The sequence below is a fragment of the Diplotaxodon limnothrissa genome, linkage group LG7, assembly GCF_057381915.1.
Source record: "Diplotaxodon limnothrissa isolate DT_005_m linkage group LG7, D_limnothrissa_male_GT1.1, whole genome shotgun sequence".
NCBI lineage: Eukaryota > Metazoa > Chordata > Actinopteri > Cichliformes > Cichlidae > Diplotaxodon > Diplotaxodon limnothrissa.
Genome location: NC_140602.1, coordinates 64,521,154 through 64,547,425, shown reverse-complemented (window position 1 = coordinate 64,547,425; position 26,272 = coordinate 64,521,154). Strand labels below are relative to the sequence as shown.

The following is a 26,272-nucleotide window of genomic DNA, read 5'->3' as shown; positions in this document are numbered from 1 at the left end:
GAATCTTTTCAGTCTCCTGAGAAAGAAGAGGCACTGCTGCGCCTTCTTCACTGTTTTGTTTATGTGTACTGACCACGTAAGATCCTCAGCCAGATGTACACCAAAGAACCGGAAGCTGCTCACTCTCTCCACAGCAGCGCCGTTGATGGTGATGGGGGTGTGTACTTCTCTGCACCTCCGGAAGTCCACTATCAACTCCTTTGTCTTTGCGACGTTGAGGGTGAGATGGTTGTCTTGACACCAGTGGGTCAGGGCGCTGACCTCCTCCCTGTAAGCTGTCTCATCACCGTTGGTGATAAGACCCACCACTGTAGTGTCGTCCGCAAACTTCACAATGATGTTGGAGTTGTTAGTGGCTGTGCAGTCGTAGGTGTAGAGTGAGTATAGGAGAGGGCTCAGTACACACCCCTGTGGAGCATCAGCGTTCATATGAAGTCATTACAAAAGTGCTCACTGAGGTAAACAAGGAGACGTACAAGTGGGGGTCTGTCGTTGCAACCACAATCCTCACCCTCTCCAGGCCATTAGACAGAATGCAGGGTTAGGGCACAGGTATAACATCTGGGATGTTAGCTTTGGGTGGTGAGAAACAAATCAAAATGTATATACCAGAGAAACTAAACAGCTGACTCCTCAAAGTGCAATAAAATTATGAACAAGGCACCCGACTAATGAAATAACTGTTGAGTTAAAATATTCCACCTTGATTTCAATAACTTACTTTAATGAGATGTAATCACAACTGTTTTTTGGAACAGTCTATATAAGCGTGTATTTTTGCTGTAAAGCTGGGCAGATTGTGGACCCTCGAGTTGCCATTTAAAGACCTTCAGTTTTTGGCAACCCGGAGGTTGCTGCTTGATTGCATAGAACAAGAACTGCACGCCATTCCCACTCTCTTTTTTATCGTTTCTTCTAACATCTGGCCTTTCTTATGTAAGCAACAAAAAAAAAGATTTAAAAAAAACACCAGCCAGTACTGAATGTAGACTGGTCAGTATACATGCCGCCATGAGAATAATTTAAAAAGACCAAAACTAACTGAAAGTCTCTAACTTTAGTTTTCAGCTCCCAAACTTAACTCCTGTTAAATATTTATCTGATTTATTGAATGCACATCTTGCTCGGGTTTGGGAGAGAGTAAATACAGTGGTTGTAGCTTCATGGCGCCACTTATAAAACCTCATATAGAGGAGAACCTTTCCTGGAGTGTGAACACCTCCGAGCTGCTGAAAAAGGCCCAACAGAGACTGTACTTCCTGAGAATTCTCAGGAGGAATAACATCACACAGAGACTGCTGGTGTCCTTCTACAGAGCCACCATTGAGAGTGTTCTAACTTACTGCATATGCATCTGGTACACTAGCTGCACAGGGGCTCAGAGGAAAGCACTCCAAGGGATCATTAACACCGCCCAAAAGATCACTGGCTGCCCTCTCCCCACACTGGAAGTTCTACACAACGCCCACTGTTTTAAAAAGGCCCAAAACATCATAAAAGACACCTCACATCCTGGCCACTCCCTGTTCGAACTGTTGCCCTCAGGCAGACGGTACAGGGCAATCAGAGCAAGGACTAATAGACTCAAACACAGCTGTTATCCAACTGCAATAACACATCTGAATACTACAAAAAAATGTCCATCACGCCACTCTTGTGTTAATCTATGCACGGTCTGAAGCATGTGTGTGGGAATGTATGTGAATGTTTTACTGTTATATCTTATTAGTATTTTAAGTATTCTATCTATTTTATTTATTGAATTTTATTGTTTTATTTATATTTTGATATTGCTAGGGATGATGCAATGATCGGGGACCATTCTTAATTTCGTTGTTCTCGTGACAATGACAATAAAGTTTCTGATTCTGATTCTGATTCTGATTCTCATATTTTGGGCCTCTTTAATATTTCATGCGCTCTCTTGTGAAACAGCCCATTAAATGTTTACAAACAGTTACGAAAGCAAACAAACCTTGAAGCTGGAAAATTTGAATGTTAATATATAATACTAAAAGAAGTGGAAAACACTCAAACCCAACACGTACATGTATTTTCCGAGGAGTCTACACATACTAGCTCCGTGTCCAACCAAAGACATCCCGCCTACCCCTGCATGCATCGTTCCCTCGGCTCGCTTTGCATCTTGAGGGATGAGGATGAGAAAGGCTGGACCAAAATAACCCTGATATGTTCCACCGCAGTAACACTAACCACACTGATGGCCTCTGCACAGTTCTTTGTCATTTAAGGCATTTTTAAGCATCTTTATCTGTTGGCTCTGTTGCTGCTCTGCTTTGAGTTCATGATCATATCATTTAGTGGAAAAACCACATATAAAAAAGGGAATGGGTTGGAGGTCTGTGTGCAGGGATCCTGCTGTGCCACTGCAGAATGTGAGCAGGATAAAACAACCGGTCTGAAAGGGAATGGCAATAGCAAATAAGCCAAGGCTGATGACACAAGCTTGTGTCACTCTTTATGGATGCTACAAAAATAAAAATAGATCAATTTGGTTCGCAGATGTTGAGCTTCATTTTTGCAATTCAAATTTATGGGCCCCGGTTAAAAATGGATTCTTCTTCAGGCCAATAGTATTAAGCTCATTTGGCTGTTTTTATGAGCCAGCATTTTATCAGCCTATCAACTCAAACCTAAACATTTTAAATCTCACTGAGCATGCTTTAGATATTTCTTCACCTGCTCTCAATGCTCCCCCTTCCAATTTCCTATTGATATCTCGTAGCCAATGAGAATGGTGGAAAAAGTGATGTCCACAGAACAGCAGCCGCATGCAAGAATTTACCCGGCAACAAGGACACACAGAACACAGAGTGATAAGCAGCCAACAAAGCAGTTCAAGCAACTGTTCAAACCCTATTAATTAATGAGAATAACAGCAACTCATTCATTCATCCACTGACTCTATCAGTCAGCTATACACCTTTCAGGCGTCTTAGTGAATACCTGGTGGTGGTAACTGCCCTCCCTTCGATATGAAGTCTAAACAGGGAAGAGAGGGAAATGGTCAGGAAAGGGTTATTATAGAATAGAATAGAATAGAATAGAATAGAAAACAGGTGGATAGGGGAGGAAGGAATGCATCAAATGTTCCGGTTTTGGCCATCACTCTAATCTGGGTTAATAAGGCTGTATTCACCGAGTTCAGAATGAAACAAGAGTAGCAAAACAATCAAAGTAGGATACTTCTGACATGCCTACCATGTCGAGCTATAAAAAAAAATGTGTATTTCAATTTAAGAAAATATGTTGAACACTTTTTTAAGTGAAAGATCACTAAACACCTCATGCTATGGTGAGTTTTACCCACGGCAAGAACATTCAATGTGTGAAAAAAGGAATTTTAGCTCATCTCCCTTTAACATGGCAGTCTGCTTTATTATGGACTGTCCATGGAAAGTAGCTGGGTGGGGCTTTGCACTTACACCCAGATGTGTGTGCCTGAGATGCCCATTGTAGGGATATCAGCTCCCTTTGATATCATAAAGAGCAAAGAGTAGGAAAAATTATAAACCAAGGTTATTCAAACCTATTTGGTTGGAAAAGCAACAATAAAAGGCAAACTTTTACACTTTCCCTCCACCTAACACAGTCTACAAACCCCTGGAAACTGTACTTATGTGCCACTTTATAACAACATTATAGGCAAATGAAGCTTTAGTTTTATCCAATAAAGTGTTTTTTCTCATTTCTTACTATTTGGTGGGTACAGAAGTTTTAGAATTGAATTTATGGCCAACGCTATATGATGAAATATCTGTAATCAGTCAGCGTTATCCTTTAATGTGCACATCCGTAGCCTACTGTGGTGCAAACGGGCTGCAATCAATTCAAATAATGGAAATTATCTGCAGGCTTTTCCAGTAACTCAGTGAGTCACTTCGCTTTGTTTTGGGCTGTGAAATGTGAACATGGTTCACGTGGATTTACAACCAGCCACATCCCATAAGTCAAGTCAATGCATGTGCTGGAGTGGAGACCTAATGATGATATCGAATTTGAACTTAAAGGCGATCAAATTCTGAACACCCCTGCAAGAATTTTCTGAAGAAATAAGGCTGGCGGGCTCGCTGCTTGTTTAGCACTTAACTGACTGCAGTGACACCAGCAGCTGTTGTTCTGGCGTCATGTGCTGCACGGTGTCAACCTGACCCGATCAAACCCAGCTGGTAGCAATCCATAACAAACATGCCCATTGCAAATGATTGACTTTTACTTAACCTCACACTGGCTCATGTTGGCTGAATGCTATTATTGTGAAAGGGCCAACATTACCCTAAGGTCCACTTCTAGCACAACAGGGCCTGCCCATTTCCTTTTGGTCATTTGGTCTTTGCAGCATGCATGATTAGCAGTAACCATGGGCTATTGGGCAGTGAGAAAACAAATGAGTAATTCCGGGACAGATGGGATTCATTTTTCTGACCTGAAGGAACGGCTTAACACACTCGTTACTCTGCGCAGTTTGTCACTCATAACAGGGTTATGTAATATTTTAGAAGATCCAATTTCTAGTATTGGGATTTGTTAAAGTGAAGCAATGACATTTAGATATTTTAGGTTAATTATTTTTTTCCTCTTCTGCTATAAATACTGCAACAGTTGAGCTGCAGTATTTATAGCAGGAGGGGAGAAAGGAGCAGAAAAAGCAGCAAAGGGAGAGAAAAAGTGGACAGACACAAACACAAAGGGCAATAAATAAAGGCAGGAGAAAGGGATAAAATCTTACCTTGGATCGAGTTTTAAAGGTCCTGAAGGCGCCCGTTTTAAAAAGGACCCTGTTTCTCTTACACAGAATGAAGGCCACCATCCCGATCACCACCATCAATAAGAAGAGAGGCGTCAGAACGGCCATGATCCACAGGTTGCTGGGCGGTGTCTTTACCACAGCTGCACACGAACACAAATGGGTTCAGTCATTAAAAACAATACACTGTATAACAAGTTAATTAAATATCTTTACAAGAGCTTATTAGGTAAACTGATTCAGGCGGTTTTCCCAGATGCCTCATTAACAATCTCTTTTCCACCTCCATGTTTTTCCTCTTTGGACTTCACTAGCAAGGCTATGCATGATTCACAGCTCAAAATATGCTGGACATTGATGCTAAGCCACTGCCTGAAACAAGGCAACATCTGATTGGCTCTTCAGCACAAGTAAAACAATTTAAACAGCAGGTGGGTGTGGCTTCTGCATAAGACCCAGAGGTTTTAAGAGAGAGAGACGTGGCACTGAATTAAAATCACACAGTCAATGCTGTCTGCCAGAGATGAGCATATTAAAGACATCACTACTCTATGACGTCATAAAAATCTAGGAGTATAAAAAGCTGTGGGAAAATAAAGCGTGTAGAGAGTCTGAAGCCTGAGCTTTTAGATGACAGGGATTGCTTGTTTTGAATGTATATCCAATATCAAAATCAGGCAACAACTTGAAGTTCACCAGAGTTTTGAACTAATAACATATTTCTCTGAGTTTCTCTTCAACACAGCAGTTTACCAAATGGATGCATCTCCATTACAAGAATTAATGTAGATGGTTTCCACTGAGGCCATGAAAGCAAAGCAAATTAATTTTACAGGAACACTGTGTTCAGCTCCCTGCCCAAACACTGTGTGGAGGAGCTGTGAAGGGCACACATGGTTGTTGGTGTCTTTCCAGTTTCTGTATAACTCAGAGGGAGAAAAGGTAAGGGGGAACATTTTGTCCTCTCCAGCACAAACAATACGAACAATAGTTACTCAAAGAAAACTGACCTGAAAAGCATATCTAACTACAGCGTCTTCTTAATTTAGAAAATCCTGTTATGCGTTATTTTATTTCTATTTCATTCAAAGCTCTTTTAGATGCACTGAGTATAACTGAAAGTTAATTTAAACCCAAATGTCACAGTAAGCCAACACTGCTGTGCCCAAGTTTAGCAGATCTCTCCTAAAGAGGAATGTTTTAGCAGTGTGGGGTCTCTACAACTGCTACTAAATGAGAAATGTGCTCTGTGAGTTGATTCTGCGTCTATAATATCTCACACTGACAAGATTTGTGTTAATATTCAAAGAAAAAAAGGTCCACGTACTTCATTGCTCCTATTTTTATGCTAATTAATTCTAAATTCTAGACTAAAATCTGCAAGTGTTAGAACAAATGGGAACAGATCTTTTTTACACCAGACATTTTGACTTGTCACAGCAGGAAAAGCACTTAATGAAACATTAATAACTTAATGGAGTCATCTTTCACTCTCTGCCATAAAGTGATCCCGTAAGCCGTGACAGTGAACCAGCATGCATGACAGTAGAGCCGCTCCAAAGTGAAATGCAGCCGTCATTAATCCGTCTACTGTGCAAAAACATCAATAGTTGATCAATATGTACTTGGATTACACATTTCAACTTTGACAAATTATGCATTCATTTAGGACCTTTACATCAAGGATTTAAAACAACAGATCAAAATTTACTATAGCAGCTGCAATTCCTAAGCAGGTAACTACAGAGAGCTAAAATCACTGCTTGTAAAACTAGATTTTCAGCTTGATGAACACCCCGAAAAATTTTAACAGCTGCTTTTTTAACAGGCTGTGAAGCTTGTGTTTGTCCCAAAAACTGCATTTCCACCTCAATAAGCTGTGACAAAACCAAAAAATGCCACAAACAACCAGCAAACCTGTTTTGAAACTCCTTACATTATCTTTCTTGTCAAAACTTACTAAATACAATTATTACATTGTGTATTTAATTCTTTTAAAAAATACCTTTTATTATAGTCAAAGGAGCTTTCAAAGAAAAGCGTCTGGACTTCTTTAAGTTGCTTGAAGACGTTTCACCTCTCATCCGAGAAGCTTCTTCAGTTCTAAGGTCAAATGGTGGAGAGTCCCAGATTTAAACCTAGTGGGAGTTTCCCCCCACAGAGGGACAAAAGGACCCCCTGATGATCCTCTAATCGCCTGAGCCAAGGTGTGAAACTGGGTGTGGGTCCCAATCAGCCAGGGTTTCGGGTGAGCTCGTTGTGAAACCTGGCCCCACCTTATCATGCGAATTCCTGAGGTCAGATGGCCCAGGATGTGAGTGGGCATTAAGGCGTCTGGGGAGGAAACTCATTTGACCTTAGAACTGAAGAAGCTTCTCGGATGAGAGGTGAAACGTCTTCAAGCAACTTAAAGAAGTCCAGACGCTTTTCTTTGCAAGCTCCTTTGACTACGATGACCTGGATGACTGACAAACCTTCACAGACACCTTTTATTATATAAATATTCTTGTAAACACTGGTTATATATTTAGGTTCTGAACCTGTTTGTTGGAAGCTCATAATTATGCTATAAATATACAGTTGGTATTAAGGAAAAAAAATAGCCCGCTTGTTATTTCCCAAATTGCACCCCACTATGGTTTAAGTTGATAACAATACTATACTACTAATTTAGCATATATTTTGCGAGCATACTTAGTAGTTAGCAACTGTAAGAGGAGAGGTAACAAGAAAAGCAATTGTATCAACTCTAGTTCACAAATTTACAAATAAAGTCCTTCTACATTTTGTTTTGTTTTTTATCACAAAGATACACACAATTTAAAGCTAATGTTAGTGTTATACTGCAGGCATGAAAAACTAAGCCAAAGTCCTAAAAACTGCAGTTTCTGAAGTGGCCACTTGAGCCTGGCTTCAAAAATGAGTCTCCACAAAAATGCCCATATTTACAGCAATGCATGTTTACAGGCTGATCCAAACAACAGCTTTGATCTTTATAGCCAATATGTCATAACTAGTCTATGCTGGGTGAATTTATAACTTACCAGTTTTGGTAGTTTTTGACAAGCTAAGCCTGCTCAGCCTAGCTTGCACCCTAGCTAGCTTTCTGGCTACAACAATCAACATGGTCATAGCCAAAAAACTGACACTTACATTTTGTTACATTAAAATAGCTTTTATGCATAGTGACACTGGGATAAATAAAGCCCTCTTTTGTGTGACTTGCCTGGTCCCTGATATTCATGATATATGACAATGTAACTGAATACTGGAGGAGTATAATGAGAAGCTTACGTTCAGCCTGGACTTGTACAAAGTATCCCAGGGTCAGAGCCATGGTCTGGGAGTCCAGACTGCTCAGTGTCTTAGCAGCTGTGGTTCCAGAGATGGGTGCTCCATTCAGCTGGGCATAGTAGGTCATCTCTGCTGGGTTCTTGGGACCGGGAAGTCTACGCATGCTCACCATCTGCAAGAGAATGGGGATGTCATAAAACCTTGAGTAATATGAGAAAAAAATGTTTTACCACAGTTCATACTCATAAAACATATTATATGGCAAGATTTAACACAAAATCCAAACTCTCTTTCTCTCTACCGAGCAAAGGATTAAAAATTCTTGCTGGTGGCCCAATCAAAACTCTGAATCAGCTCAGTTGCTTTAATCAAGTCGAGCATTTGGTGGAAGATAACTACACTTGGGGAAGACACTCGAGGATAACTGAGTCACTTGAAATCTCAATTTCCTTTCATCATACATCAAACACCATTTTTAATTTGACAAACATTACACGGTTTAATAAAGTCCGGTAATTTGATTTTGTCATAAGAAGAAGGGATGTGTGTTATTAAATGGCTGGATGATTTCTCCACTGGCTACACCCCGCACCACCCTTTCTGTCTCTCTCTGCCAGCCTCTCCCTCCTCCACTTTGCAAGCATAAAACCGGTCATCCATGGCAACCATAAAACCTTACGGGTGTGTAAGGCATAAGGCCCAGGAAGAGTCAAACATTGTCTTAATTTGCACAATATGGAGCAGTGGAGCCAGGAGGGGACAAATCCCCAAAAGTCATGCACACACACACACACACACACACACACACACACACACACACACACACACACACACAGGGTTTTACTAGAAAAACACAATGAAAATTAACTTACTGGCACTTGAGACCTATTTATGACAAATTTAAGACTTTATTTAAATATTTGGGTACTGCTTTTAAAGGTTTGACATTGTAGTGTGTCTCAGTTTTCATAAAGTTTGCCCTTTCCATGTCAGTTTTCTGGCAGCGTACTTCATGCTCCCCTGCAGTTTATGCGCTCAGAATATCAGCATTCTTGAACGCAACAACAGTTTTGAAACCCGTCCCCGCTGACTACTGTCAGTAGCGCTGTCCAGGGTGCTAAATCTGGAGCTGTCCAGGGACATGCAGACTTTCACAAATAGTAAGTTTGCAATTTCCCAAAGCCCTGCCAGAAGGGGGTTCAGGGAATGATACTGACACTATGTTCATTGATAGTTCTTCCAGGGCAAATGTGAATGTTATTTATTACATTGAAATTTTGCATGGCTTAGAGGGAGGGGAAACAGAAACTTAAAACTCAGGATGAACAGAGGAACCAAGATTTTTGATTATTATGAACTGTGAGTTGTGCAAAGCTACCAAAGTGTAATATAAGAACAAAATTATGTTGCTTGAAATTATCATAGTAGGTCCTCTATATCACCACTTTGAGCATCGTTAGTACAGCAAAGACATGTGTAATGTGAATTACAGTAAATTACAGATTGTATAAGCAGAGTGAAGGCATATCAAAGACAACCATGACTATAATTATTGTTATATTTTTCCAGTAAATATACATATTAATTTGTTTTTGAAGCACAGAAAGGAGTTTAGAAACCAGATTCTACTGTGAGCTTCTGAGACTCTGTCCCACATTTTCTGGAAAAAGGTAGATGTCTACAGACCGAATGTGAAATCCCAATACCTAGAGCTATCTTAATAAAAGATTAAAGCTAAACCTGAATCTCTAAAAAAATAAACCTGAGTAGGTGAACACTGTGTACCAGTTTCTAAATACAAAAGGTGATGAAACTTATAGAGGTGCAAAGTGTTTTTCTTCCCGTATGGAGGAAGCAGAAGACGCCATCATCACAGCCACACACTGAGATCCACAAATCCCATTTCCACCTACCTGTACGGTGTAGCCCCCCACAGTGGTGGCCCGCCGGGATCTCGCCGTCCGAGGGCCCTGCCTGCCAGCCACCAGGAAGAGCTCAGCTAGCCGTTGCTCCATAAGACTGGCAAAGCTTTGGTAGTTGACCTCCAGGGAGGAGCTGTCTACATCCTGGATCACTGTGAGTTGAGACAAGAGAGGACAGAGGAGGGATTTTGAAGGGGGGGGGGGGTTCAGGCAGTCAAAGAGAAGAGAAACCGGAGACAAGTGAAGAGATGGAGGACAGGAAGGAAAATACAAACAGGACAAGAGCAAAGGGAGGAAAAGAGAAAATAGGTGTGAGGAGGTGATAAAGAGAGAGAATGAGAGTGTAAAGACAAATTAGCTGAAGACAGTATTAATACTTGAGAAAAAAGAAGGAAAATAGATAAGAGAAACAAGCAGACAGGAGATGAGTGGGCTATCAGAGAGGACTGGGTGATTGTCCCTTCAATTTAATAGCTGATCATCTTGAAACTTCTATCAGGGCTACAGCGGCACACAGAGCAAACAGTCTGTCTGTATCACACACACACAAACATATAAACAAACACACACGCACAAACAGATGAAGGTGCTTGCATCAATCTTGATCTTGAGTGCGCGTCTCTTATTAGAGGCCATAAGTGAGATGAATCTGTGGACAGACACACAGACACACACACACACTTCAGAATCATTCACACCCTGCCATGATGTGATGTGAAGTGATCTCTCCCTCTGCCCCGGTCAGGAAGCTGTGAATTATACATCAATAGGTTTTCCCGGGAACAGAGCAGCTAAAGACACTCTGACACGGAGAGCTTAAGCGGGCGGGGGGGGTGCAAAGGGAGGTGGGAATGGGGGGGGGGGGCTCAAGAGGAGAGGAAAGGAAAATGTAAAGATCCAATACCATTGTGCTGAATTGCACAACAGCACGCGGCAGGCATTTAACTAACTGCTGTTTTGTCCAATCGATGCAGCTCTTGATTACCACTGATCACCAAGCAGCACCTCAGTCCATGTGTGTGTGTGTGTGTGTGTGTGTGTGTGTGTGTGTGTGTGTGTGTGTGTGTGTGTGTGTGTGTGCGTGCGTGCATGCGTGCAATTTACCCGTTATGACCCAGTAGTTCTTGGTTGCTGCAGACGTGTTGAGATTATGATACTCAAGAGCTGGAGACAGAGAGACAGAAATAGGGGGTTAGATTAGATTAGATTCAATTTATTGTCTTTGATAAAGTATCTAACACAAACAATGAAATGCAGTTTGCCATCTAATCTGAAGTAAAAACAATAACAAAATTCATAGAAATATGGGAAAGTCTCATTTGAGTCTTTTTACCATCTAAAATTTACTTTGGGATATTTTTTAGTATTTTCTAAAGATACACACATGCAGACCAGAACTTCTGATTTTGGATGGAGCTCCTTTCTATAAATAATAACACTGACAGTTCCCTAAGATCGTATTTTTATTTATTTATTTATTTCTGGTTTACACTTTTATGGCGTGAGTTGCAGTTTTTTGTTTTTAAACTGTTGAGGATGTTGAACCCATGTGGAACAGAAATAGAAAAAAATCCTTTGTTAAAGGTAACATTTGAAAACGTTCACCCCTGGATGTCAGTAGATTGTATACTGCAGTCAATTGAATTGTTTTTTCTTAGCCCTCCCAATTCAAATGCATAACCCTAGCAATGATAGCCACTGTAGTAAAAACATATTTTAGTCTTCCAAGAGAGATTCAATTTGCAGTATTTTTACTTTTTCACCCCTGAGTCACCTCAAAAACCCTGGACACCATTCATCGGTAGAGAGTGTAGGCTGTCAGCCTGCTGTTTACCTCAGCAGTAAACGTCTATTTACTCTGGAGGAGGCTGTAAAACCTTTTGAAAAGAGTCTAATATGAATTAATGAGTTAGTGAAGCTCACTGCTGTCTGATGAAAGCGATACTAAAATGAGTTTTTGAGGATATCCCGAACTGGTTTTTGCCATTATTAGTTAGCCAGCCTTACTGAATCTTAGATCTAATATTGCGGGCTCAGCGAATACGATGTGAGAATGTAATCAACCTATTTATCAGAGAGAAACTCTGATTTTTAGAACACCAGAGCCTAACATCAGCTGCTACAGTGTTAGCATATAACCAGCTGTTATTGTTGTTGTTGTTTTGCAAGCTCTTGTCACCTGGCAGGAGACCGGAGGGTCACATGGCTAATCTGCTGACGCTAAATGATTGTGACAATACTGATAATAAATTTATGGACATTTTTGTGTGTTAGAGCCCTTCAGAAGAGGTTTGAAATGAGCAAGGATAGAGAACAGTGGAGGAGAAAGACAATGAGAAAGAGATGATATAAATATATATGTATAAATGTCATATAGACATATATAGTTTGAATGAGATATATTATGATCTTTTAAAAGTTACTTATAAGGCGTACTGCATATGTGGCCCGCTTCTCGTGAGGTCTGTCTTGGCTACTTTATTAAACATAGCGGGGAAGCAGGTAGTTTCCACGATCCGGTGCCCAATCCTATGTATTTTAATAGATTATTAAATCTACTGGTGTTGGCCAGAGGGGCCGATGGTGCGATACTCGCTTCTGTTAGTCTGCCCCAGGGCAGCTGTGGCTACAACTGTAGCTGCCTCCACCAGTGTGTGAATGTGAGAGTGAATGAATAGTTGAATTGTAAAGCGCTTTGAGGGCCCCGAAAAGCGCTATATAAATGCAATCCATTATTATTATTATTATTATTACTTCCAAGTTTATTTTCCCGGGTAACAATTAAATCATAATTAATAAATAATTGAGCTACACATCTCCTCTGCTGATGTACTATAATTATTACACAGCAGTGTAGGTCAGGTTTCATTATCTGCTTTGATTTCCTTTACCTCTCACGTCTACACTAGCCTTCAGTCTTCCTTCCCGCTCGCGTGCTTCTGTTAGCAACTCACTCTCTGCTTGTTTACCTGTCAGTGTATTCATTTCCTAAAACGCCGGCTCCTTTCTGTCCACCCGGCCGTCTCCTTCTGCTTTTATACACACACATCATCACTCCCTCAGCCTGTCGACCTCTTTCTGTGTCCTCTTCATCCGTCAAGCTCTCCCTCCTTATTTCCCATCTGCCTGTTTTACCATCTGTCTCCACCTAACTCCTCTGAGCTGGCTGCTTGCCGAGCATTGAGTGTTTAGCCTGAGTCAGTGGCATTACATGATGCAGTAGCTGTTATCAGCCCGCGTCCTGTCTGCCTGACGTCTCTGTATCTGAACGAGTTCATATTCACTGCGCTGTCCTCTCGAGTTAAACAAGTTCGCGTAAACACATAAGACAATCCGCACCGAAGTGTGAAAGTTTAGACTCATTCACTTTGAGAACCTGCTCAATGTGCAGATGACTCCAGCGCTCTGATTTCATCAACACAACAGCTGGAAAAAAAGAGGAAGAAACTTGAAGAAGAATCAGATGAAAAAATAAAAGCAAAAAGCTACTTCTACTATCTAGAAAAATGCCATTTCTCAACAAGTGTAATATTATTGCCTGTGGACTATTTTCACCTGTAGATTGACATATTATCGAGTGAGCATTTTCCATAGGCTATATATAAAAGACAGATGCAGCCATCCTCACATTAACACTGTCACTTTAAAATGTGACAAAGAGCTTTATGACCGTAATCATTTTGCTTCTCTGAAGCCAGATGCTACGAGTGAGTGGTGAAAGTAACTGAGGAATTGAGGGCGCTGTGTTGTTATCAGCAACCACAGTAAGGGTTTAGACACAGAGGATAGTGAGCAGATTGGCGTCTATTGGATTGTTTTAATTGAACTAGTTTCTGCATTCATGGTAATACATGGACATGTGTATACTTTTTTAGCCTCAGTTTCATCTGTTTACCTTATGAACGCAGACATAGAATTCTTAATATGAAACCTAAAATCTTTTGTTTCTCTGTTTTATTTCTATCAATCGCTCAAGCCACACCTGCTCCCATTGAATCCAGGGGATGAAGTGCTTTATATTCTAAACAGCAAGTTTGTTTGAGGGAAAACAAGGATTTGCAAAGAATTGCATCATTTGTTTGACTGACAGCTAAAGCAGCACGATATAATAACCACGTGAGATCAAAGCTCCCTCAGATGTACGCTGCCAAAATTCAGTCACGCTAACCTATAGTTAGCACAGGAAGGTGTTGGTTTGTTTTTTTTCCCCCAAATTAATCTCAGTTTAGACAACATTATAATGAGAATAATTTAGACATCTCACTGACCTGAAGGTAAGGATACACACCAAAGCAAATGCAGACACTCTATAAGGAGACAGGCTCAAACACGCACAGTCATTCCCTATGGCAGCTAATTAAATTCACATTACACATGCCTTCACTGCTTTACAGGCACGCAGCATACTTTAGCCTGTACTTTGAAGAATAATTAAATACACCTGGTGAAAGATTAAAAAATATAATTATACTATAAGGTTGCCCTTTAATCCTCAAAAATGCAAACACTTAAATGACTATATGCTCCTCTGTATGCAAACAGACTGTTCATATGAATCTCAGTATAACTATAGTTAATTTTTCTGACCAATACAGTGACCTGCATATGATCATTTCCGCCCATTTGTTCATTTAATTATGTTTTTAGATTATTATATACAAAACCATTCGCTCACTGTTTCCCTAGAAAAACATGCTGCTTTTAAGAGAACAGACACTGTTTCCGTGGTGATGCCAAGTGGGTTTGCATGTGACTAGGTGAAGTGTGATGTTTGAGCCCTTTGGGTGTTGAGAGCATGCACAAATAGATACTAATCTAATCTCACCAGGCTAAAATTAGCTCATTCGGGGGACATGGTCAACAGACTGCCGATGGCACGATCGAGATGATCGGAGCTGTACAGCTGTTTGCCCTTTCAAAATCTCACAGATGGCAGTAGAGACAAGACCGGAATACAAACAGAGCTCCTGTGGCTCATCTTTGGGGTCTATGGTCATTTACATATGTTTGTAGAGTCTGCGTCAGCTACTGCAATAATTAATGTTTACCGTAAAGATCTTCAGGAGTTGCACTGTTTTTTGGGTTGTTTTTTTTAACTGAATGAAACACTTGAAGTGACAGAGGTGACTGCAGGTTATTCATTTGAGTAGAGAACACAAATTACTCTATAGTACCCTAAAGTGGCCTTTGTCAAGGTAATGCTTGATATAGTCAGGTAACTTAATCATTTCTTTAACTTGTTAGCACCTTCCTGTAGTCTACCTACCTTCAGGTATTTGTAGCTAAATATATAAATACATAAATACAAATAAAATACATTTAAATACATTTAAATTCAATTAAATTCAATTATTAATAATAATGACAAGCTGAAATAATTATTTCCTATATGACTTTATCAGTCCATCACATTTCTTTTGGCCCACTCCTTCCAATGTTGCTTCACTTCATTAAAGTCCTGCAGGCATTAGTTTATGCACGCCTCTCTTAGGGCCAGCCTTTCATTCAGGCTGAAGTCTGGGCTTTGGCTGGGCCACTGCAGCACCTTGATTCTTTTCTTTTTCACACACACTCTGTTGTAAATCTGCTGCTGTTCCTGAGATTTTTGTTCTGCTGAATGACCCATTTTTTCCTTAGCTTTAGCTGTCAGCAAGATGGCTTCACATTGAACACTTTGGTATACAGCTATTCATCATCAGCTCAATAACTGCAAGATTCCCAGATTGTGTGGCTGCAAAACAAGCCCAAATCATCAAACGAAGATTGACAACAGCCCTAAATGTTTCCCACTTGTGAATAATCTTTCTCACTCAACTTCAAATTGTTTTGAAATTACTTTATAAGCCTTCCCAGATTATTGCTGATGTTTTTCCTCCTTGGCATTAAAACAGACCTGAATGCTCCAGATGAGCAAGCTACCAAAACCTGCACTTTTATAGAGGTGGGCACATTTGCTCATGATCAGTTAATCAAGCGCATTTCATTAGCAGAACCTGTCTGCTACTTACCCTCTTAATTCCTATGTAAGCAGCGTGGATGCACTTTCACAGAGTCCTATGCAAACATTGTTTTGGGTGTTTGTTTTATTCTTCTCTCTAACTAAACAGTTTGACCTCTTTCTGTTAACATATATGTGATAAAAGACCATCACTCTTCTTGAATTAGAAAAAATATAAATATTGCAAGGAAAGCCTTAGGTGAGAGCTCTTTGAAGCATGTGGGGGGAAAAAATGAGTAGCACCTTGCATTTTGTAGGAGTACCTAAAATAATCTTACTGTTTATGCAGAATGCTGCTAATGTCACATTATAGCAACCATAAAAACCATAACAAATAATGAGAGTTTTTAGTTAATTTAACTGCAAAATAATAAGTAAAAAAAGCATCAAATATAGCATGACATAGGAATAGTTATGGAATAAATAAATAACATTAAAACTCTACTGCATTAAAGTAGTTAGTTACATTTCTACTGCTCCTATCCATGCTTTCATTCACTCGTCTCATTTTTGCTGCAGGACACGCGTCACAACACCAGATGCTAAAGGAAAAATGAAACCCCAGCAGGTTTGATTAAACAGCAGAATCGGATGTTCTGATAATGAGAATGGAATAACTGCATCAGCCATGATATTTTAGAAAATGCCTCTTATCAGTGTTACCCAATCCTTAATTCCCCCGTAGAGAAGCAGGTCAGACATTTGTTATGTCACGAAACATGCAACGCCCTGCAGTGAACTCACTGGTTCTCAGTAGTCAGTGTTCACGAAGGTACCCTACATATGCCATGTCAGTTTCAGGCCAGCAGCACAAAGCAGCACAGATTAAGTAAAAGAACAATGGTTATGTAAAGACTAAAGGAATTAGCGTGAAGAAACTCACAACTGCTTTATGGGAAGAAAACAAACAAGAGCATCATCTTCTGACGCCTCTTTCTGCTCTGCATGTGTTCGATCGTCTTGAGTCAATACTGATATCCGACACAGGCAGTCCTCCACTCTGCCTCCAACCTTTGTCTAAGTCATGTTCTGCACCCATGTTCCCTTCCTGCTGCTTAAAACCTGACAAAAAATACACATGGATGTGGGAACCATCTCTGTTCTTGTTGTGTTTTCATTCCAGCCTTGCCAGAATGAGTGTAACACTCTAGCAAGTCATAAAAAATAAATAAATAAAAACATTCCCTGATATTTTCTTGGTTTCGGATCTTTGAGGCAGATATACAACATGTTCAAACCTACCTCAAATTTACCTCGGGGTGATATATTGATTAAAGTGGAACAGAGCAAGGTAAATAAAAAATGTAACGTATTTATTTATTTGAAGTTCTTCTCAGTAGGTGATGAAGATACCAGCAAAACAAAAACTACAAAGTCACCTTTTCAGCTATAAACTATCCCTGACAACGCAGAGGAGGCTCCTTCTGATTTGTCAGAATGAGCTAAAAAAAAAAAAAAAACAACAACAACAACAACAACATCAACAAAAACCACACCCATTAGGGCAATATAACGTCAAGTCAGTATAATGTCAAAAGCAATCTTGCCAAATCGGGCCAAACTCTGAAATGTCACTCCTAAGTCTCCAACAATGGCAGCTGTGGATGAGGTTGATTTTGATAGTGTTATAATAAGCTCTGGTACAGTGCATTGACATATACAGCTAAAGTGTTGCTGCGACATTTAACTAAACATTGCAAACTGTGAATGTAATATTTCTTAATATTTTCTAAATTGTCAGAGCAACATGCCTCACCCGATGATGAATTTCTCATTTTAATTTCCCCTTGCAGCCCTTTATAAAAGATTAGAAATGCATCATAATCATCCAGCCGCGACTCTAAGATGGCTTGAAGGTAGATCTAGTGAATGAGTACTGAGCACCCTAACTGAACTCTAATTTACTGGTTATACATCATTTATTCTGAATTAGACTGTTGAAGTCTTTGTGTGCTGCACAAAGTAACAATCTCAGTGATTAATAATGAAATACTAAAAACTGCAATTCCTCCAATGGCCACTTGAGGCTCCAAAAGTGAGTCAATTTGCTTGTTAAATGCAAAACTAACACCATTAACATCATGTTTCTAGCCTGATATGCTACAATAGAGAGTTTAACCCTTCATAACAACTTTGAGTGGCGTAACTGATTTCATTGGTCGATGGCGCCAATCAGCATCACCTTCACTAACTGGAGTGATTCTAAAAGACCTCTCGACATCATTTGTGCTGTTGGTGGCTTCCAACACATTCTCACTCCCAAAGCGTAACATTTTACACTAGGTGACAAATCGTCTGTATATTACGCTTCCGGGCACCCAACACGTCCATATATCACGAGATCGGAAAAATGAGGAAACATGAGAACTGTTTGGAATGAATCTACACATGTACATTTGTTTTACTTAAATCGCTTTGAAAAACACTATCTAACGTCATTAAAGTGCTGGGTAAGGTTAGGGATAAGGTAAGGGTTAGGGCTGGAATACATGGCTGGAACGTGTATTACCGTGGGAGCATCATTCTACTGGATTTCATCCATAACCCGGCACGTAGCATAAAGAACGCTGAAGGTCACCTTTCACATTCCTCAGGAAGGCCTCTGGACTTGACAGGTCGTCACTACATTACGCCTTTTGGAGCATTTTTAAAGGATTATCTGAATACATGTATGGCTTTTTTGTAGTGCAGATCAGCCACAAAGTTTAACTTCACCTGTGGTGATCATTACAGTGGCTACAACCATCTTTTATATACAGTCTATGGGTACCATAAACTGTTAATGCGGTTGCTCAAAAATGGGATTCCTACCTGCAGCAAACTACACTGGAAGTGATGTAAAGCATGCTTTAATGCTCACAAAATCTGTTTCTGCTAATCAACATGGCAGATGCACTAATTAAATTTCATTACTATTTGTTCTGGGTGCCATAAACCTAAAACTTTCAATAAACATAAATGGGGGGAAATAAAACCAAAAGCATCTGTATGGCTATCTTACAATGAATAATCGATTACTGTGTGTCAATGTACAGTATGTATGTACAGCACTTTAGCTGTAAGTGCAAAAAATAACTAAATGGATAAAAGTGTATTGAGTGTATTATGGATGCACTTACGCTCAGCGATGACCAGCGGTGGGTAGAACAGAAAGTACCCCACCAGCTCAGCAGTGAGCTGGTTGAGAAGACTGCTGGAAATTGTCCCGTTAAGTATTGAATCCTGATTTTTCACCACATACACCAGAGTGACTGAGGGGGAGTCAGGCTCCTGGGAGACACTCTGGATCTGAGGATAAACACACAAGCACAAAATACATTTTATTATTTTTATTTGAATCCGCCTGTCAAATATGGTACACTATGTGCCCCATAGTCATTCTAATATTTGTCATATTAGAATGACTTCAATACTTTATAGCGGGCACACAAACAGCCAGCTACGGCTGCATGTATAATTCAAATATTTCTGCTGAAATATCTAAGCGTATCATGCCAAATGTCAAAAATCCACATAAAGAATGCATACCAGAGCTTCAGACACAGTATTACACTTTGAGTGAGCACAATATAATAAGACCTAGGTGGTGCTGTGAACCTTATGTGAATGAGTCACCGTAAACGAGTGGATGGCAATACAAGGTACGAGGGATTCCCATCACATTCCTCCATGAGTGTTAATATTTCAGAGGATAAATTATGAATGGAGCCTATATATCTGTCTCTTCATGCTGAGACCTACTTCTGATTGTGATGGTGTGTGCATGTGCAGTATATCCTGCATTCATGAGGGTACATTGACAGATGGAGAGAAAGAGACAGGAAATAAGAAAGAGGAAAGAAGAGCTTCAAAAAATAAAAATAAAACAGCATTGCACACAAATGAGCTTTGATTGTGTCTCCAGTTGTTTAACAAAACAGCTATTTTCTTCTTTATTTTTTTAAATTGCTGCAAAACTGTCTGACCTTTTATACCAGGCAATTACCACAGAAAACACAAGAAACACACGCCTGAAATAAGGTATTCTGACTAGTTATAGAGTGGATACAATCAAGAAAGCTTGTTTTCTGGTAAGTGACGAGAATTTGACTTTATTATTCATGTAAACCTTCTCAGCATGCAGCATGCAAATACTGCTTATTTGTCCGTCTGTTTTTTCTAATAAAAAACGCCCCACGCAGCACCTCAACAGTGAGTGTGTTGTAGGTCTCCAGCACTTTGTCCTGAGCTTCATCAAAGGCGTTCTCCAGCCTCTGCTCCAACATCTGAACAAAACTGCAGGAGTAGATGTTGTCTGTCGGGCCAACAAACCTCAATACTGGAAAACAAACCATAAAAAACAACAACATTATTTATAGACTGCAGTTTTAAAAACCTACAAAGTTTGACAATGTTCCCTTTTTTTTTTTTCATGAACCGGTGGTAAGATGCTTTAAAATTTTTCACTTTATGGGCAGTTAGCTCAGCAGGATGAGACAGAGAAATGGCCCGGGAGCCTAGGAGCCTCTTCCAGTGCAGATAGCTTTTTTACTCCTCTATCAATCAAGTGTATTTCATTTTGCTCTCGTCATTAAAAGGATAAAATAAACCAATTATTGAACAAAAACTCTTTAGTTTGAAAGTCAGACACATTCATATTTATTATAACTGATTTATGGGTGGCAACCTTGTGTCCAGTGCCTCTAATGCCATTCTCTGGTGATTTCTTTAGCAGAAACCTACGTATTCAGGTACCAGCTCCAAAATCTGGCTCTTCAGATAACAGACTTTCATTTAGAGTTTAATCTGTTGTCATGGCAATGTTGTAGCTACAAATTGAATTACTGCACCACAAGAATCATGGAAAGAGAAATTATTTAAAAACTCTTCAGCAATCCACTTCATCACGCTGCATCTAGAATCTGTATCTGGGGCTGTGGTTTAGGCATTAGTGCCCTATATAAATGTCGGTGTGATCAATAAACCTAAGCAGTGAGACACAGAAAGAGGATTATCATCACTATCTAGAATTAGAACAACTGAAAATAGTATTTCTATGTTAGCGTCACACAGTCCTGCACCGAGGAGGCACAGGGTAAGCAATATTGAGTCTATCAGATTACAGCAGATGTTATTAATGTTGTCGCCCTCTGTTCTCGCCTTGCACTCTTGTCTTTCTTTGCTGTTTTTTAAAAAAAAGCTCTGTAGCGACTGGGATAGGAGAGGTGGAAAAATATTCTGACCTAAATTCAAATGCCGTGATTCTTATGAGTGCGGGCTACATCTCTCAAAAAAAGAAAAAAAAAAAGACACTACATCATTCACTGGTGTCTTAGCCTGCAACACTGTGCAGGTGCAAACACTGCTGACCCAGTTGGTAATCTTATGTAAATGGATCTGTGGCTGCTAAATTGGCATATACTATACATTTATGGATTAAAGCTGTACAACACAGAAATGGGTTTTAATTTCTGCTTCAAGTGCCTACTTCACATCCAGGAGTAGATACAACAAACACAGCAAACATCACTACAAGTGCTAAAGTGTGGGAATTGGCAGAGAGCTGTAGTTGTTTTTACAGAAAACGTGAAAGCCAAAAAATAGATGTTCTCAGTCGCTTAAAGCCACTATGTAGGGTTCATGAACATACACTAAATACACTGAATAGTCGTAATGGTTTTCATAAACACACTCATCTTTGCATACAAAAGAAATCATATCTTAAATGAATAATTCTTACAAAGCGGGCCAGTTTGCCCATTTACAGTCATGAAATACAGAACAAGTAGCTTTAATTGAAACTGTGTGTCTGATGAGACTGCTGAGAAAATGTTTTACATCTAATTAGTTGCTAATGCAAAAGTGTACATTAGATAAACAGCAGTCAAAGTTGTAATTAACACTAAAAACATTTTTAAAGCAAAACCATAGTGGGAGCTTGTTTCCAAAGATTTTTGCACATTTTTGCAAATAATTTTATTAATTAGAAAGGAACAAAAAGATGTCGCATACATACCAAAAAATGTATGCACAGATAAAAATGCACAGAGATTTGTATAAAATGTACAGAGATATGTATCACTGTACACAAAGCTTAGGAAAAAACTGCAATAACATGATTGGTATTTTTTAGTTTCTACGGCAGGGGGATGGATTAAACCACTATTTTACATGGAAAAATGCCTTCTCTGCCCATTAACAACTACCATCTTCAGCCCGTGAAACAATATTACCTCAGCGAAATGAAGAGAATTTCAGAGGTGATCATTATTCTTATCCTCCCCGTTATTAATATGTTTCTTTTTCATGAATGCAAGTTTAAGAAAAGGATTAATTATAGACAGTAAATTGTCTTTCCTTCTTTTCTTGGGAGAAATAAATCTCTCTCTTATTAGCTTCTCTTCATTAGTTCCATAAAACCGGAGCTGAATTTAAAATGCTTCTTGATGATCGGGCCCCATCATTTCTTAAAGACCTCATAATATCACGTCATCCCAATAGAGCACTTTGCTCTCTTACTTGTGATTCTTGGGGTTTCCAGTGGAACCAGCTCCCAGTTTGGATTCGGGAGACAGACACTCCTTCTGCTTATAAAATGAGGCTACAAAGCTTATAGTTAGGCTGGATTCAGTGACCCTGTACAGTTCCTTAATTATCCTCGGGTTGCTGGGATACTTTCCACGATGCAGTGAGAGTTCTTCTTCACCACTTTTGCCATATGCTTGCTAATAAGAAATCATCTGACTGTGGAGGGTCTTAACTTTACAACATAAACTGTAACTTCTGTCGGTGCTGTGCTTTTTTGGAAATTGAATTTCCCAGAGGAACCCACCCGAGGGATTAATAAAGTTCTATCTAATCTAATCTAATCTAAAGTGGCTAAAGGTGCCTGCTGTTATGCAGTGCTGCTATATAAATACAACTGAACCAAAATTAATAATAGAATTAGTGATACCAATTCAAAACCTACAAAATTCTACAGATTTAAAAAGTACAATACTTATTTAAGGAAATCTAATCTGTGCATGTATATTTTAACTAACAATTCAATAATTGCATTCATTGTCCTACTTTTGCTCCCATGAGGTTTCGATGTGTGTCTGGGTGGGCATGCTGAAATGTGTTTTTTTAAGAGGCTTACCAGGCTGTCTAAATGAATGGAGCAATTTGCCTTTGCTCTGCAGTCGTGGAAGTTTGTATGGGATTTAGGGTGTCAGAGAAGAGTAAAGGAGAGCAGACATGTAATCAAAAGTTTCTAATTTTGACTCAGCTCTACTCTTCCTCTGTGTCCTCCTCCCTGCGTTCTCTCTCCCTCCCTTTCTCTATACATCTTTAACTTCTGCTATCCTCTCATACTCCACCTCCATCGCCAGATCCTAATCAAGCTGGTGCTGTGAGAGCCGCTTGAGTAAAACTGCTCCATCATATCTCATTTTTTTGTTTGCTTTCATCACCTGTTTTCAGCTGCAGGTGAATATTTGGAGCAGGCACCCAGGTTGCCACGGGAACCAGAACAGCCTTAACCAATGGCGTGTGCTGCCTGATGTCCGACAGCAGCTTGTCAAAACCGTAAACATTCAGGGCTCTGACAACCATGGCGGAAATGTAGACAGTTTTCCCGTTGGTCACGTAGTATCCCAGCGTCACGTTGTGGGGGCTGCAGTCATCGTGTTCCACCTGTGACAGAGATGCAGAGGAGAACAATACAGGTTGGAGTTTGTTTTTTAAAACTACATTTATATCTGTATTTCAAGGCAGACTGTCTTTAAAGCATTGTTTACCTAGTGGATTTGTGTGCTCATTTTAAAGCATACACACTGCAAAGAACTGCAGAAACCATATCAGAGCAGAAATCAACTCTACCAGGTGACACGAGCTTAGAAAACTACACTGTACACCAAGCATCTTTGTCTGATACATGTTGTTCTCAAGCGATGGGCTTCAAATATAAATGTATCAGACTATGAATACTTATAATCCTGGCATTTTTTTTTAAGTCAAATCTGACTCAAGGGAATTTTATAGCTTGAGCCCTCACCAGTCATGAATCTGATGAACCGTGTCCCGGAAAAACACACACAGACAACAATCGGCGGTGAGTCAAGGCTTGTATTTCTGGAACTATACACCGCCCACTTTCCTCTACCTTCAACCACACTGAGCTGCTGTAGCTTGTGTTACTATGGCGTCTTCCTCTTTCTTCATCCTTCTTTTTCCTCTCCTCTCTTCCCTGGCTTCCCCGGCTAGTCCATTTCTCAAAAATAACACATCCTTCTTAGTGAAACTGTATCTCATTAACCTTCTCTCCTACTCTTATCCCCTCTACTTTCCATGCAAACAGAAACGAAAGAAAGTTCACACAGTTTTTCAAACTATAGCTACCTGCCATCTTTGTTTAAGCCCTTTTCTGTTTTAAGTTCTCGTCAAAGCTTTAGCCCCAGTTTCTTCTTTAGTTTTTAATTATACTCAGCGACACATTCCTTTATTCCAGCACCCTACCTTTGGGTTTTGCATATCATTAGAAAACAAAAAAGAGCTTTTGAAGCTCTCATTTTAAGGGCTAAAATGAAGAAGAGTGGGAAAGTCAAAGTATTTCTTGCAGATATTATGTGCGGTTGCAGGAACAGACTGGTTGTCCTCATGTCCTCCGGTGTTACGGCTGGTTTCCTGGCTACAAGGAAAACAAGTGAAAGTCAACTCGATCCTGTGACGCAATCTTCTAACCATAAGCACTCTGTAACTGTCAGCTTGTTAGCTTGTATTCTTTGTTTTGCCCACCTATTTACTAAAGAAGCACACAAACTATTAATGACTCATTTATGGAGATTCCAGTACAGTAGCTGAAAAAGCAATTATGTTAAAAGACATGGTTCAATGACACAACATATTAAATGTAACCTGCAAGTTAATTTCATGCTGTTTGACAATCCCTGCCCACGCTGAAGCAATGTTTCGCCTGCGTATCACTGCTTTTAAAGATCTGTTTCCTTCCTCTTGTTGTTGCTATTGTCAAAGGACTGATCCTGACTGCCAAATAATAGCTTACGTTATCTGATGGATAGGATGAAAACTCAGGAGATTGAGGTTGTGTGTATGTGTTGCAGGAGGGTTAGATGAAAGTGGACTGCAGCTTTGAGATACTGAGTCACTCCAGCGTGAGCTCACAAACAACTGGATAAAAATAGAAAGAAAAAAAAAAAAGATGAAGACAGACAGACAGCAAGATGAAGGGAGGCAGGTGGACAGACAGAGCCGGGCAGGCCCAACAGGCGTACAAACAGACAAGTGAGACAGACAGGTTGGCAGAAAATCAATCGACTTAAACCCAGGGAACAATCAGATTGGAGGGAGACGGAGAAAGGGAGCAATATGAGAAATGTAAACACTGAGAAATATGCAAAGGAAACAAAAGTCAGAACAGAGACATGATACAGAAAAAAAAACAGCAGAATGGGAAAATTATGTGAATGAAAAAAACGTAATAGCTCATTCTTAATTTGTTTTACATTGTAGTGCATGTGAGAGAGAGAGACAGTACAAGGGTGCGTAATAACCTCTGAGTAAACTGCCTCGATATTCAGCAGGTCATAACAATTCAGACTCAACCACAGTCCGCATTAGTCACCTCTCTAGCACCCTTCATGTGAATCCTTATGAAGTGAATGAGGAGGAGCATGTGATGAAAAGTATTGTAAACTGATGACACACTCACATATAGAATATCTGAGCACACATGAAGAGCAAAAATCATGGCAAAACAGAAACACAACAAAAAGATTTGACTGCAGCATTGCGGCGTGGTCCTTTTAAATATAATTTATAGATCTACAAAATTTCTTCTGCAGTATTAAATGCACTAGAAGATTAATAATGTGTATGCAAAAAACTTGTATTAGCCTTAATAGCCATTTTATTTGCTTCTGACATATGTCTTCTAGCCACTTATCCATTGCTGCTGTGGTCTGATCTTTCTGATCTAATTAGCAATAATTAATTATTGTGAATTGCTCGAAATACAAATTATTAGTTGAGCATACTAGTGTTAGCTGCTAGCTTAGCACCCTCTGATCACTACTGGCTCCAAAAAAAGATGTTTGATGCTTCAAAATGTCCAGAAAACAACGCTAGATATGTCCATCTTTTATGTACAGTCTTTGGTAGTTATGGGCTGGTCAGCTGTGTTAGTATGAGGGGGCGGAGCTCTGAGCACAGGTTCGTCATAGAGAGACATGATGTCATTGGAGCTTCCGTAGTTGGCCACACCACGACGATTCCCACAGTGAAACCCTTTACTTTGCTATCAGAGAACCA

General features: G+C 39.8%; 1 protein-coding gene across 3 annotated transcripts in view; it reads right to left on the bottom strand.

Annotated features, from left to right (window-relative positions):
* The window catches only part of kiaa1549la (KIAA1549-like a), a 107,039-nt gene that overhangs the window by 33,217 nt on the left and 47,550 nt on the right, over window positions 1–26,272 (bottom strand). For all 3 annotated transcript variants that reach the window (XM_085358703.1, XM_085358702.1, XM_085358704.1), the window contains 8 exons: window positions 23,416–23,638; window positions 20,167–20,300; window positions 19,102–19,270; window positions 11,089–11,148; window positions 9,976–10,136; window positions 8,063–8,234; window positions 4,751–4,911; window positions 2,968–3,003 (listed from right to left, as the gene is read on the bottom strand). In XM_085358703.1, coding sequence (XP_085214829.1) covers window positions 2,968–3,003; window positions 4,751–4,911; window positions 8,063–8,234; window positions 9,976–10,136; window positions 11,089–11,148; window positions 19,102–19,270; window positions 20,167–20,300; window positions 23,416–23,638 — 1,116 coding nt within the window. The remainder of the gene's footprint in view (window positions 1–2,967; window positions 3,004–4,750; window positions 4,912–8,062; window positions 8,235–9,975; window positions 10,137–11,088; window positions 11,149–19,101; window positions 19,271–20,166; window positions 20,301–23,415; window positions 23,639–26,272) is intronic.